Below are 12,905 nucleotides of genomic sequence, written 5' to 3'. Positions count from 1 at the left end.
CCTGTACATTAAATCGCCCCTGAAGACAATCCTTCTGGCCACTTCAGTTATGGAAAGTGAGACAGCCATCATTAATACAGCATTAATTATGCTTCATTTAAAAAAAAAAATCTACCATCAGTTACCAGTTATAAGAGTATGATGATGGTGCATTTAATGATTAGCCTATCTTGTTCATTTTATTCAGCAAGCAGGTAAGTTAAAGTGCACAAGGTCCCTTCAGCAGTTATGCTCTGTGAGCTACATTATGAACTGGGCGATGGTAAGATAAGTTTTTTAAAAAGTTATAATCATTATTATTATTATTATTATTATTATTATTATTATTATTATTATGCTTAGTAGTTACATTTTACCATTGAATACATACATGTGTTTTAGGTTGACTCAAATACATTACTTCCTCAAAAATTACTAAAATATGTTACATCAACATAGTTTGTCTTTTAGTTTACTTTCAGCAGTAGTTGTATTACCAGTAGTTGATAGCTAAATTAAGTTATGTACAGAGATAAAAAGTGCATCACTTTTTATGTCATTTTAATATGGTAGTGCTATGAAATCTCTGGGTTTTACCTGGCCACCCCATTCTAAAAGTTAACTACACCCCTGTATCTGACGCATTTAATGCTTCTATTAGATGAAGCGGTTATGAATATTACCAGATGCCTGAGACATTTTTCAATAATTTTGAGATAAGATTTTAGCCGAGAACGTACTGTTAAAACCCATTCAAGGTGGAGAGGTACATGCAAGGTGTTGTAAGGCAAAATAGACCCAAACAAAACTTATTTTTCACCCTTACCATTATTTGACCATATTCAACATTACATATGAAAACTTAGGAGATATGTGTAAGTTCACAGTTTGTTTTGGGGAGTAAATAAAATGGCTATATTTGTGTTGTAGACATTGTAACCCCTGGTTCAGCACTACTGTACAGACATCTGAGTCAGTAAGTTTCTCTACAATACACCATTTCACACCAAACTACCCTAAATTGCTTGGGGTATGAATTTAGAAAAAAATTTGGGAAATCGATGGAATCCCCCATTAATAATCCAGAAATTTAAAAAAATGAGTGTAATTCCCCTTTAATGTGGTTCAGTGGAGCATGATGAGCATCAGCACTTTGTTCTGTTTTCTACACAGCTTCCTCCCACACAACTGAATACAGTCTTTCCTGTTGTAATATTCCAGTGTTAATAATAATATGGTGCATCAAGGTGTCTTTTCTGGTCAACACAGTAGAAAATGTCTTCAGTTTTTAAACACCTCAGTGTCACTGCTGGACTGAGAATAGACCACCAACCAAAAATATCCAGCCATCAGCGTCCTGTGACCACTGATGAAGGACTAGAGGATGACCAACACAAACTGTGCAGCAGCAGATGAGCTATCGTCTCTGACTTATCTCTCTCTGATCTACAAGGTGGACTGACAAGGCAGGAGTGTCCAATAAAGTGGACAGTGAGTGTTTAAAAACTCCAGCAGCACTGCTGTGTCTGATCCACTCAGACCAGCGCAACACACACTAACACACCACCACCACGTCAGTGTTAATGCAGTGCTGAAAATGAACCACCACCCAAACAGCACCTGCTCTGTGAGGGTCCATGGGGGTCCTGACCACTGAAGAACAGGGTAAAAGGGGGCTAACAAAGTACGCAGAGAAACAGATGGACTACAGTCTGTAATTGTAGAACTACAAAGTGCACCTATATAGTAAGTGGAGCTGATAAAATGGACAATGAGCATAGAAACAAGGAGGTGGTCATAATGTTATGCCTGATCGGTGTACAGTTACAGTTGCATGATGATATGGGGTTAATCTTTGATGTGTACATGGTCACTGACCGACACAAATCCTGAATCATCAGCAAAGAGAACGATAACCTTCACTTTTAGCCAACAACACAAGGTCACACAGCTGAATATGAAAAATCTGTCAATGGCAACAGACTAAACTAAACAGTGATGAATTAATTTAACTCAAAAATGCCATTTGAGTGTACAAAATCATCAAAAAGATTCGCTTAACTTAAAATTGTTGAGCAATATTTGGGATATACTGAGTTGTATGTACAACAGACTTAATTTATTTGAGTTAAAACAAAATGCAGGATTACAGTGTAGCTGGCAGTCTACACTTCACCTCTCATAGTCTGTCTATGAGTTTCAAAGAGCCAAAAAATAACTGACTCTCCAAATCCTTGCAGAGCTCACTGTCGGTCTGTTGTAACTTATAGGTAAGACTTTTCTTAGATGTCAGTAATAAGGTTGAAATCTCTCTCTTCATGATGCACACAAGGAATGACATTTTCTCAAGAGGGCTGGCTTTCTTCAGCCAGCTGTCACCTTGGAAAAGGCTCGTTTGCTTCCAGCTACTTAAGTTCTGTGACATTTCTTGTGGGTTGCAATTAAAAAAGGGGAAAAAAAAACAGTCATGAACAGTCTTTTGATCAGTTCTGGTAACAAGTGAATGAAATTCCCCAGAGAAAACGCGTAGCTGTACTCGTGTACAGGGACGGTGATTCCAGCCCTCAGTTTAATCCACCATACTTTCGTTTTCAGTCAGAATAAAAGAGTGAGCCCTCCTCTGACTCTCCAGCAGAGTGGAGGCACTGACTCTGGTGAGTGGACTTACATTCATATAATCATCCCTGTATTAATCTTAGCAGTTAAGAATTCATATCTTTAGTAACTAACAGCTCTTATTGAACGGTATAATGCATTTTACCAGTCATAGTTATTTAGCCTAATAACTGAATGTATTAGACATGTAGACAATGTGATGATACAGCCTAAAGGACAAGGTCATAACTAGTCATTTAAAACGGTTAATCGGGCGGATATGGGCCCAGGTATGTTAATGAAGAGTAAAACACTAATCTAATTTGTTCAGTGTGGTTGAGCTTTGAGTCGGTGTGGGAAAATATTCCCCCGTGAGTCTGAGACCCCACACCGGGTTCTTATAACTCACTGAGAGAGCCGCCTCACACTTCAGAGTCACCTTACTCTAATATGGTGATAAAAGCTCGGAGAGCTCCTCTCAGACTCTGATTTAACCTCATCTCTCAGCGCGTAACGCGTGAACCAGATTAGCCCGCGGTCTATAAGATGGTGAGTAACAGTTTAGCTGAGAGCTAATCAGGCAGAGAGAGCTGCTGCACCGAGGGACACCTAGAATGAACTGAGTTTGTAAAAAACGGATTAAACTCACTACTTTACCTCAGCCTATCCTTAAAAAGGTAGTAAATTAACTATTTTTGTCTTATTTTGTAAAATATATTTGACTTTCACTTAACAGCACAGCTAATATGAGAGTTTAGCTGTAGTTTAAACCCAGAATATGAACTTGCTAACGGTAACGTTACCTCAGCGTTTGGTTAACGGATGAAAAATAGAAAAAATACTATTATTATTATTATTATCACTATTTTTTTATTCAAGATTTTTTTTTACTTTAAAGTGCCATTGCGAAAAAAAAAACTGCAACAGCGGTTCGTTCACTTGCTTTTATTTTGCATTTCCTCGCAAAAGTGTTGAGTTTCCATGAAAAATCATTCGTTTTTAAACCTTTGCGGCTCCTTAGGGGCACTTTGTCACTTAAAAACACACACGAATTCATGTGAGTGCTGAGCGGGAGATGTTAAAGTAAAAAGATGGTCTTTGTTCCTCCAGGTTTTTGTTTGCTCAGAACGGAGGGTGGGCTGGAGGAGACGGCTGAGGATGTGCTGGTGGTCTCGGGGGAACATGTCTCAGGACTGGGGGATCTGCCGCCTCTGTAAGTAGAAATGAAAATAAAGACGCCGTTTGGTTGTGATGGTTAAAAACGACTTTGTAATTCTTTATTTAGCGCTCTGTTTTATTCAGATGACTAACCTCCTCCTCCTCCTCTTCCTCCTCCTCCGCTTCTCAGAAGTTCCTGTTAACGACTAAATGAAAGTAAGATCCTCCTGAGCGCGCTGTGCTCAGATGAGAAATAGAAACAGTAAAATAACCAAATGCATGGAAACACTTTCATTTTCTGAAGTACGTTATACAAAAGGTGTCAGTTAGGCCTACTGATAGGAAAAGACATATAAAAATAAAATGGTCAGAAGACTCTGAAGACTCTGAAAAGCCTTTTCCTTCTCTGCTCTGTAGTGGTATGAATGGGAACACACGCTGGCTGGGATGCTCAGCCCAGTTCACTGTAGAACTGTATATACTGGCAGATCATCACCCAGTGTTGGGTGTTATGAACTAAACCATAAAAACAAACAAACAAAATAAGGAACCACTGTAACACTGATGCTTCTGTTAGTTCTTATTTTTAGATTAATGTGATTGTTTTAAAGTGGAGTAGATTCACCTTTTTTTACAGAGCTTTCAGGCACTCACGCATGCATTGTCCTCCTTACACTCTCTCTCTGTCTTGCACTTAAGACCACCATCCTGACCACCTTACATGAAACAATCAAGATGACGCGAGTGCGACACAACTCTAGCAAGACTCTCATGATTTTATTCCAACATTTCAACGGTGAAATCGCTTGAAAAGTCGTTTGTTAGAAGCCCAGCATGTGGTGTAATTCTGTATTTTTTAGTGTTTGTGGCTTTCCTAGCTAAAAATAATAATACAGAACAAGACATTTTAACCAGTGGCACCTCCAGAAACCTTTCATAACCAAAAGCTATTGCTAAATTCCTATTGTATTTTATTCTAGTTGAAAAATATGTCAACACAAGAGTTAAGGAATTGCATTCTGATATACGTTGGTTTCTGATTTTACAATGAGTGTTACTAATTATCAGTGGCTGGTTGCATCCGCTGTGCATAAGTTCAAAAGTAGGCTAGTTGTAATGTAAGTTTTTACTAAGTTCAGGCATTGCTAAATCAGAACGAGTTGGTGTTTGATGGGGTTGAGGTCAGGGCTCTATGCGGGCCACTCAAGTTCTTCCACACCAAACTTACCCAGCCATGTCTTCATGGACCTTGCTTTGTGCACTGGGGCTCAGTCATGCTGGAACAGAAATGGACCTTCCCCAGACTGTTCCCACAAATTTGGAAGCATACAGTTGTCCAAAATGTCTTGGTCTGCTGAAGCATTAGGATTTCCCTTTACTGGAACTAAGGGGTCTAGGCCAACCCCTGAAAAACAACCCCATAGCATTATCCCTCCTCCACCAAACTTTACAGTTGGCACATCGCAGTCAGGCAGGTAATGTTCTCCTGGCAATCGCCAAACCCAGACTCTTCCATCAGACTACGAGATAGAGAGGCGTGATTCATCACTCCACAGAATACGTTTTCATATATTATATAACAAGGTGCAGATGGTTTTACATTGACATTATTTACAGGTATTATTGCAGTGTAGCAATGAGAATTTGTGCACTTAAACTAGAAAATGTAACTAAGAATCAGTTTAAAATCAGTTAAAACATTCAGGTTTACTTTTAATTTTTCAACCAGGCATTATTGTTTGTATTTCCAAAAAATAAATAATTAGGTTTAAACTTGTATTTTTCAAGTAGTATTTGTCATGTTTGTAAGAATAAGCCTAATCATTTCATGATTTGCATTAATAGTGAAAAAGTACATTCAACTTGACCATCTATTTAAAACACACAAACTTCTACAGTTCAACTCTACAGTTGAAGAGCCAATGCTTTGTGCTGTGCTTTGTAGGTTTATTGGATACAGAAGGGACCATTAGAAAAAGTCTCATTTTCAGTTAATTGTGTAGTACCTCTCTACTCCACTAGTTGCCAGTAATTCCCACTCCCCCCCAAATGTGCATTACTCCGCCTTCAGAGTATGAGGAGTATGTACTTTTTGTGTCAAGTTCAATCAAGATTCAGTTTCATAAATATCTGTCTTTATGTAGTTCTATCATTGTTTAGCTTAGCATCATTTTTATGCGTATACACCCTTTATATATATATATATATATATAAGGCTGCTGGTTTCTGACCCTCCAGGAACAGAACTGAATATCCATGGATTATAGTTTGTAATTGTACACTTACAAAGATGTGGCAGGAAGACCTGCAAGGGATGCCATCAAAAAAAGACAGGACTGTTGTAAAATTGCCATCTCGCCTTTAATTCCCCTTTGGGTTCATGTTGTTATGTAATAGTGCTTAAGATATCTAAATATCTATTAGCGGTATTTGTCCTGTTACCAGTAAGTTGCAATTAAGGCAGAAAACACGTTGGTAAAGTAGTGGGGTGTACAGTTCAACATTAAATCATGTTCAACCTTCAGATTCAGAAATGCTGAAGTAAAAATTAGCAACACAGCAAGATCTGTAGAATCTCCTAACAACCAGCAGAATTGAACATTAGTAATCTCAGGAGATTGTTTTAATATCTAAGATATTACATTTTACTCTATTATATTGTAGGCTGGTTATATAAAGAGGCCAAACCAGCAACTGCATTTCCATGGAATTTGTTTTGCTGGCTGAAGAGTTAACTTGACACCCCCCCCCCGCCACACAGTTTTGTACAGCTCACCCACTGAGTGTAATGTGTTTCTAATCAAGTGGGCGGTGAATACAAATACTGTATATATGCAGAAATGTGGGCATGCAGTGTTATCTGTGCTGTACGTGAAGAAGCTTTAGGTTAGGAAAGACTTAAGTCATGTTTAATATTTAGGTTTTTTTTTTCAGTTCCTGTTGTGATCATACTGGTCATAGTCTTCAATGTCAGTGGGTCTATGGAAGATCCTCTTTTTGAATGCCTGCAAGACCCTGACTATGAAGATCTTCGTAAGATAATAGAACAAGGTCTTCCCCCTACAAAGACCCCTCACAGTGTGGCTATCATTGGTGGAGGCATTGCTGGACTTACTGCAGCCAAGGTCCTGGAGGATGCTGGACATAAGGTATTCTGTTACATTAAACACTTTGAACCACAGTCATTTCATTCTGCAACTTCACAGCCTTCATATTCCTCAGAATTACTAGTGCACAGTAGGTTAATTTAAAAAACGTTTGTTTATACTTTCTGTTCATTCACATGTTTTGAAATAGTTTATATTTAGATGACACATCTGCTTTAGCTAAGTCAAAGTTCAACTATACTGTCATGCCTTCTCACCACAGCCATGTCTTAAAGACACAGGGAAACTAAATCTGTGTTTTCTTCCTTATTAGGTTAATCTTGTTCTTGCAGGCAAACAGTAAACATGCACTAAATATACCCTCTTAATGTTGTTGCAGTAAACAATAAATGACTGATATATTTCACCATATTTCTGTCCTCTCTATGTAATCTGAGTGCTCCTAATCTTTTTCCTGAATTCTTACCCACTGTGCATTTGAATCAATAGGTTACAATTATAGAAGCAAGCGATCGTATAGGTGGAAGAATAGAGACCTATAGGATGAAAAGAGAGGGCTGGTATGCAGAACTTGGTGCCATGAGGATCCCATGGTTTCACAAGTGAGTTAACCCAAATCCTAAATACTTGTCCAAGATAAGAGGTGGCACCACACCTTCAAAAGCTGTAGGGCAAATGTTTTTCACAAAATTGATTTGGCTAGCGGAACTAGTGTTGGTAGAACAGCAGCAAGATAGGAATGGTCTTCTCTGAAGGACAAAAAACAATGGGCCACCGTCCATCATGGAAGCACAGCAATTGTAAAATTAAAATGAAAATTGTAATATGTAATTATGTCAACATCATACTTAAAATGTTGTTTAGCTTATATACATTTGCACTCTCTAATAAGGCATTTGACATTGCATTATCAAAGAAAACACTAGATGACAAAATTCAAATCTAAAATGGCAAACAGCACTTCCCCCTTTTGCACTTACATGTTTTTGCCCTTCTGCACTCTTTCTGTGACAGAATGATTTTGAAAATTTTGCATTCTGAGCTGACTGCATGTTAATTTTTGCAGACTTCAAGCTGTCAGTCAGCTCCCCAGGGTGGGGCTAAAGCGTGTTAAATGCTAAGCGGAAAAGGCTTTCTCTGAAGCATGCTGGCCAAAGAGCTAGTTGGACTAATTTTTACATGAGCAGATGAGGTGAAACACAGCAGTATATCCACTTGTGATATTCACTATTTCTTCATACATTAGAATATTTAATCAAATTTGTGGCAAAGGTTTCGGCTTTAACAGGCTTGGAATCACTGATAAATAGAGCAGTGGCTGAGAGGCTGAGATTACCCTTCGCCACCTACATTCAGGCTCCCATGTGCTTTGAGTCAGCAGGTTTTCTGTCTTCATTTAGTACTGGAAACACACACATGCACACACACACGCACATTTTCTAAGCCGCTCATCCTTCTGGGTCACGGGGAGTACTGGAAATAAATATAATTAAATCTTCTATATACTGAGCATAAAATAAACGTGAATATACTGCTGTGTTCCATCTCACCTGCAACTAAAAGATATACTCGTACCTTCCCAACTGCAGAAAAGGGAGGGAGATTTGATTATGATAGCACTGGCGGTCAGCGCAACTTAAAAATAATTGCAACAGTATATAGTACATTTATTTTCTCTAAATAAAGGTACTGAAGATGTTCCCTTGAGGTTACCACTCCAGTGACAGCATTTGTAACCTGAAAGGTGTAGTTTTTTTCTGAAAGTGTACCGCTGAGTACAAACAGACAATAAATACAAAAAATATAGGTTATAAACTATACAAAACACTATGAACTATACCACCATAAGTAGCATTACTCTTTACGTTATGTCTAATGCCTGAAAACAAAAAACAAAACTCAAGTGGTACGATGGAGGTCGTAACAGTGTGTGTAACCTGAAAGGTGTAGTTTTTTCTGAAAGTGTACCGCTGAGTTTGACATACTGTCTGTTTGGGTCTATAGGTCAGTGGGACGTGCTGTTAGGGAGAGTGGAGATTGAATGTGAGGTGTTACCCCAGGACAGAGTGAAATGCCAGCTCACCCCTGTTGTTCTGACAGCCATGACCTAGATCAGTGGTTCTCAGCCTTATTTCTGTCATGACTCATTATTGCTATGACAAGAATAATCGACCATATGTTAGTCATGAGTTTAAAAAATAAACAGCGTTTCCTGTCAGTCAGACACCACAGGATGTTTAGATTGCCACACATTCAGAAACATTGGCACTAAAGTGTTCAGCATATAAAACAGTGTCTCAGTGTATACATTTTTGAAGCATCTTAAAATTTGTAAAATTCTGCAGCACATTTGCAACGCAGAACTACACAAGAAGATTTTTTTTGATATCGTAATTCAGCCCTTTGTCTTATGTCATGTTTATGTGTTACTGCTGGAAAAAAAAGCTCCATGCCTCGTAGCAGATATGCTGCAGTCAGTGATGATACATGACAAACGGCAGCATGTAGCCATGTAAATGTTGATGTTAACGACTGTTTTATCCTAGAAAGGGATTTGATCACATGTTAATGTTTCTAATGGTGTGTTTTCAATGAAGGTTAAGCATGCCTGGACTTCATTTACAAGCATTCAGTGCCCATTGATGTCACACCCAGTTTATTCCTTTGCTGAGGCTGATGGCAAAAATTAGGAAAATTACACTCTTGTTGGAATGTCCCGCTGACTGCTATAGCATGCTATCATTAGCCGTAGCGATGGCAGAATTTTCTATCGTTGCTCCATTCATAAACATGGCATATAAGAAGCATTAATCAGTAGGTGACGTCACATATCACATATTAGTACCAGGTCCATTTTTTCAAGTGTCCAGTCTTATATGTGCTAAGAATATAAGATATGAATATATATCTCAGCTGATGAAGATGGAGAGTTTGCATGCAGTGTTTATTTGAAAGACAAGTCTGGCACTGCGGTTTTCTAATCTCATTTACTTTCCAGGATTCTCATGGCATTTGTGTCAAAGATGGGACTGAAACTGAATCCTTTCATCGAAGAAGACATTAACACTTACTATTATATCAATGGCTTGCTTGTAAAAACCTACAAAGTAAAAGAAAATCCTGAAGTGCTGAACTACACCCTAAGCGAGCATGAGAAGGGGAAAACAGCCAGTCAGCTTTTTGACATGGCATTGTGGAAGGTCAGTAACCGTGAGATGATATCAAAAAAGCTAATACCAAAAAGTAGTGAAATAGTTTGGGTTTAGTTAAAACCTCCATGTTGTCATTACATTTTTATCTTTTTTCTACTTTGGTTGAAAATGAATTACATTGCTTTCCTAGATGAGGGATGATGTGAAGAAATATGGCTGTAAAAAGACGATGGAGAAGTATGATTCATATTCTGTTAAGGTAATAAACCCAATACACCCTGTGATATATTCTAATATTTAAAATAAAGATGTACAGCAGGTTTGGTTCTAACAGATTTCTGTTTGACTTCACAGGAGTATTTAGTAAAAGAAGGCAACCTGAGTCGAGAAGCTTTGCGTATGATTGGAGACATCCTTAATGAGAACAGCTTCTTTTACACTGGCCTCACAGAGACACTCTACATCCAGTCAGATATCAGTGATGATACAATGTAAGTATACTGTACTAAGAAGAGTGACCAGACTTTCTGTATTGCAGCTTTATTTTCGGTTTATAAACGTTCTTAAACGTTGCTAATCTGTCCTGCTGTAACACTCTGCAGAAAATACTTTGGGTGCACTGATACATGTGTAAAAGCCTGTTTCCACTGAGAAAAAACAGATGCAATTTTAAGTGAAGTCTGATGTATATCATGTCTAGTGTGTTTTTCCAACCCTCTGAGAATGAGGGATGAACATGGAAGAGTTACAAAAAATGAAACAACAAAGATGTTATCATTTTTTCTTTTTTTGTGCAACTAAAAGGCACATACACTGGATATACAACGACAAGCCAAAACATTATGCCTAATATGCTGTTATGTCTGGCCATAATGATTTGACCCTTGTCAAAGTTGCTCAGGTCTGTTAATTTCCCCATTGTGGGAATAAAGGATTATCGTATCTTATCTTATCTCATCTTATCTTATCTTATCGGTCTTCACCTGCCTATTTCTCCCAAAGCTTCTACTTGTTGACGACAAGAACCGACTTTTCACATACTGTCTAATTTATCTCACACCTTTAAATGCAAAGTTGTTGAGATAATCAAAATTATTTGCTTCATCTGTGAGTTAATATAATAATTTAGCTATTCAACCATTCTACAAAAAGACCAGGCATGAAAAACCTAGGATAGACGTGAAAGACGACATCAATATGCATGTGTTTGTTTCCAAACTTAAAGTGTTTTTTTTTCTTTCTTCCTTTTTTTTAAAATAAATTTAGACTTGGTGTAAATAGGCCTTAATGCATATTAATCATTAATGTTATCAGCTCTTTGTACTACAGGTAATTGGCTAGATGCAGATGTAATCTAGCCAGTCAAGAGGGTAAAGGTAATGCTGCTATGCTCCAGGTAGCTAGGCTTCCTTAGCTAGCAATTACAAGCAGTGAAGCAATTGAAGAAGAAATTGCATCATGCTGTTTAAAAGGCATTTATGATCATTTAATGAGGACGTATGTTTCAAAAGGTTTGTTGAGAACAAATCTGTCCCATCCTTGGAAACAGATTGCCATACCTGCTAGCCATTGTTTAGAGCCTTCTATTTGATTGACGATTGATATGACTATTGTTAGAGCAGCAGGCTGCTGTTGAGGTCATTATGTGACCAAGGAATGTGTGTGTTTACTGTTTTCTCTGTGTGAGAGAACGGAATAAAACGTGTAGTCTAATAAATATATTTACATTTCTATGACCTTTATCTTTTTTAATATTACTTTATTTCTTTCAGATATTATGAAATCTCAGGTGGTATGGATCACTTAGCCAGAGAATTTTATGAAACACTCAACGCAACAATCCTCCTTAAATCAAAGGTCAAACGCATTAGTCAAACCAGCAGCAATGTTACGGTTTTGTATCAAGACTGGCGCAACCCCTCCACTTTGACCAGCCGAACGTTCGACTACGCATTACTGACGGCGACAGCCAAAGCTTCGCTCTTCATGGAGTTCCAGCCTCCTCTGTCGGTCCGAAAGATGGAGGCTCTGCGCTCAGTGCACTACACCAGCTCCACCAAGGTTGTGCTGAGCTTCAGTGAGAGATTCTGGGAGAAAGAAGGCATTAAGGGAGGCAGGAGCATCACAGACATGCCTTCAAGGTTCATTTACTACCCCAGCCATACCTTCTCAGGGACACAAGGGGGTGCCCTGCTGGCCTCCTACACCTGTTCTGATGACTCCACACTTTTCCAGGGAGTGCCAGATAACGAGCTGATGGCCATGGTGCTAGATGACTTGGTGAAGATCCACGGTGAGGGCATCCGGCGACTCTGCACTGGCGGCATTGTGAAGAAGTGGGCGCTGGATCCTTACAGCCACGGGGCCTTTGCCATCTACACTCCCTACCAGCAGACTCAGTATGCCTCGGATCTGTTCCATAGCGAGGGGAGGATTCATTTTGCTGGAGAGCATACGGCGATGCCTCATGGCTGGATTGAGACGGCTATGAAGTCTGCTCTAAGAGCTGCCAAGAACATAAACAGTCTTGTAGAATAAAAACTTGACCAAATGTGCGTTTGTCACATTAGTGCATTTCACCTTTTTGTGGTTTAAAGGCAAAAACTAAAAACCTCAATTCTAAAAAAGCTTGAACAGTTTGTGAAGTGCAGCTAAAAAAAAGAAAACAGTGATTTGTAAATCCATTTTGACCTGTATTTAAGTAAAAACATACAAAGACAAGACATTTAGGGCGATATTTTTGAGCCAGCACATGTGCAATCTGTTGGCGCAACAGGGGGTGTGACATTCAAAATCTGCCAGAGCAAGGGCATTTCTGAACCCTTTAAGTTGGGGGAAAAGCTCTAGTAGTTGTGGCTACTTAATGTGACTGACAGTTGGACTGTCAGCACAGAATATCATATAATTAATAGAA

The 12,905-nt window shown here is 38.7% G+C and overlaps 1 protein-coding gene across 1 annotated transcript; it reads left to right on the top strand.

Moving 5' to 3' along the window:
• The first annotated feature begins 2,591 nt into the window (after nucleotides 1–2,591).
• On the top strand, nucleotides 2,592–12,529 carry LOC118827317 (L-amino-acid oxidase-like). The gene is made up of 8 exons (XM_036598632.1): nucleotides 2,592–2,633; nucleotides 3,685–3,787; nucleotides 6,667–6,881; nucleotides 7,329–7,441; nucleotides 9,838–10,039; nucleotides 10,182–10,250; nucleotides 10,346–10,482; nucleotides 11,764–12,529. The coding sequence occupies exons 2-8, from the start codon at nucleotides 3,733–3,735 to the stop codon at nucleotides 12,527–12,529; spliced, it is 1,557 nt and encodes a 518-aa protein (XP_036454525.1). The 5' UTR covers nucleotides 2,592–2,633; nucleotides 3,685–3,732.
• Nucleotides 12,530–12,905: the final 376 nt, after the last annotated feature.

The sequence above is a fragment of the Colossoma macropomum genome, unplaced genomic scaffold, assembly GCF_904425465.1.
Source record: "Colossoma macropomum unplaced genomic scaffold, Colossoma_macropomum, whole genome shotgun sequence".
Lineage (NCBI taxonomy): Eukaryota > Metazoa > Chordata > Actinopteri > Characiformes > Serrasalmidae > Colossoma > Colossoma macropomum.
Note: the sequence above shows the minus strand (reverse complement) of the source record. Positions and strands in the feature narration are given on the sequence as shown.

Coding starts and splice junctions, on each gene's coding strand:
- LOC118827317 (XM_036598632.1), top strand. CDS start 3,733: ATGTGCTGGTGGTCTCGGGGGAACATGTCTCAGGACTGGGGGATCTGC. Junction 10,251..10,345: donor ATGATTCATATTCTGTTAAG/GTAATAAACCCA, acceptor TTGACTTCACAG/GAGTATTTAGTAAAAGAAGG. Junction 10,483..11,763: donor GATATCAGTGATGATACAAT/GTAAGTATACTG, acceptor TATTTCTTTCAG/ATATTATGAAATCTCAGGTG.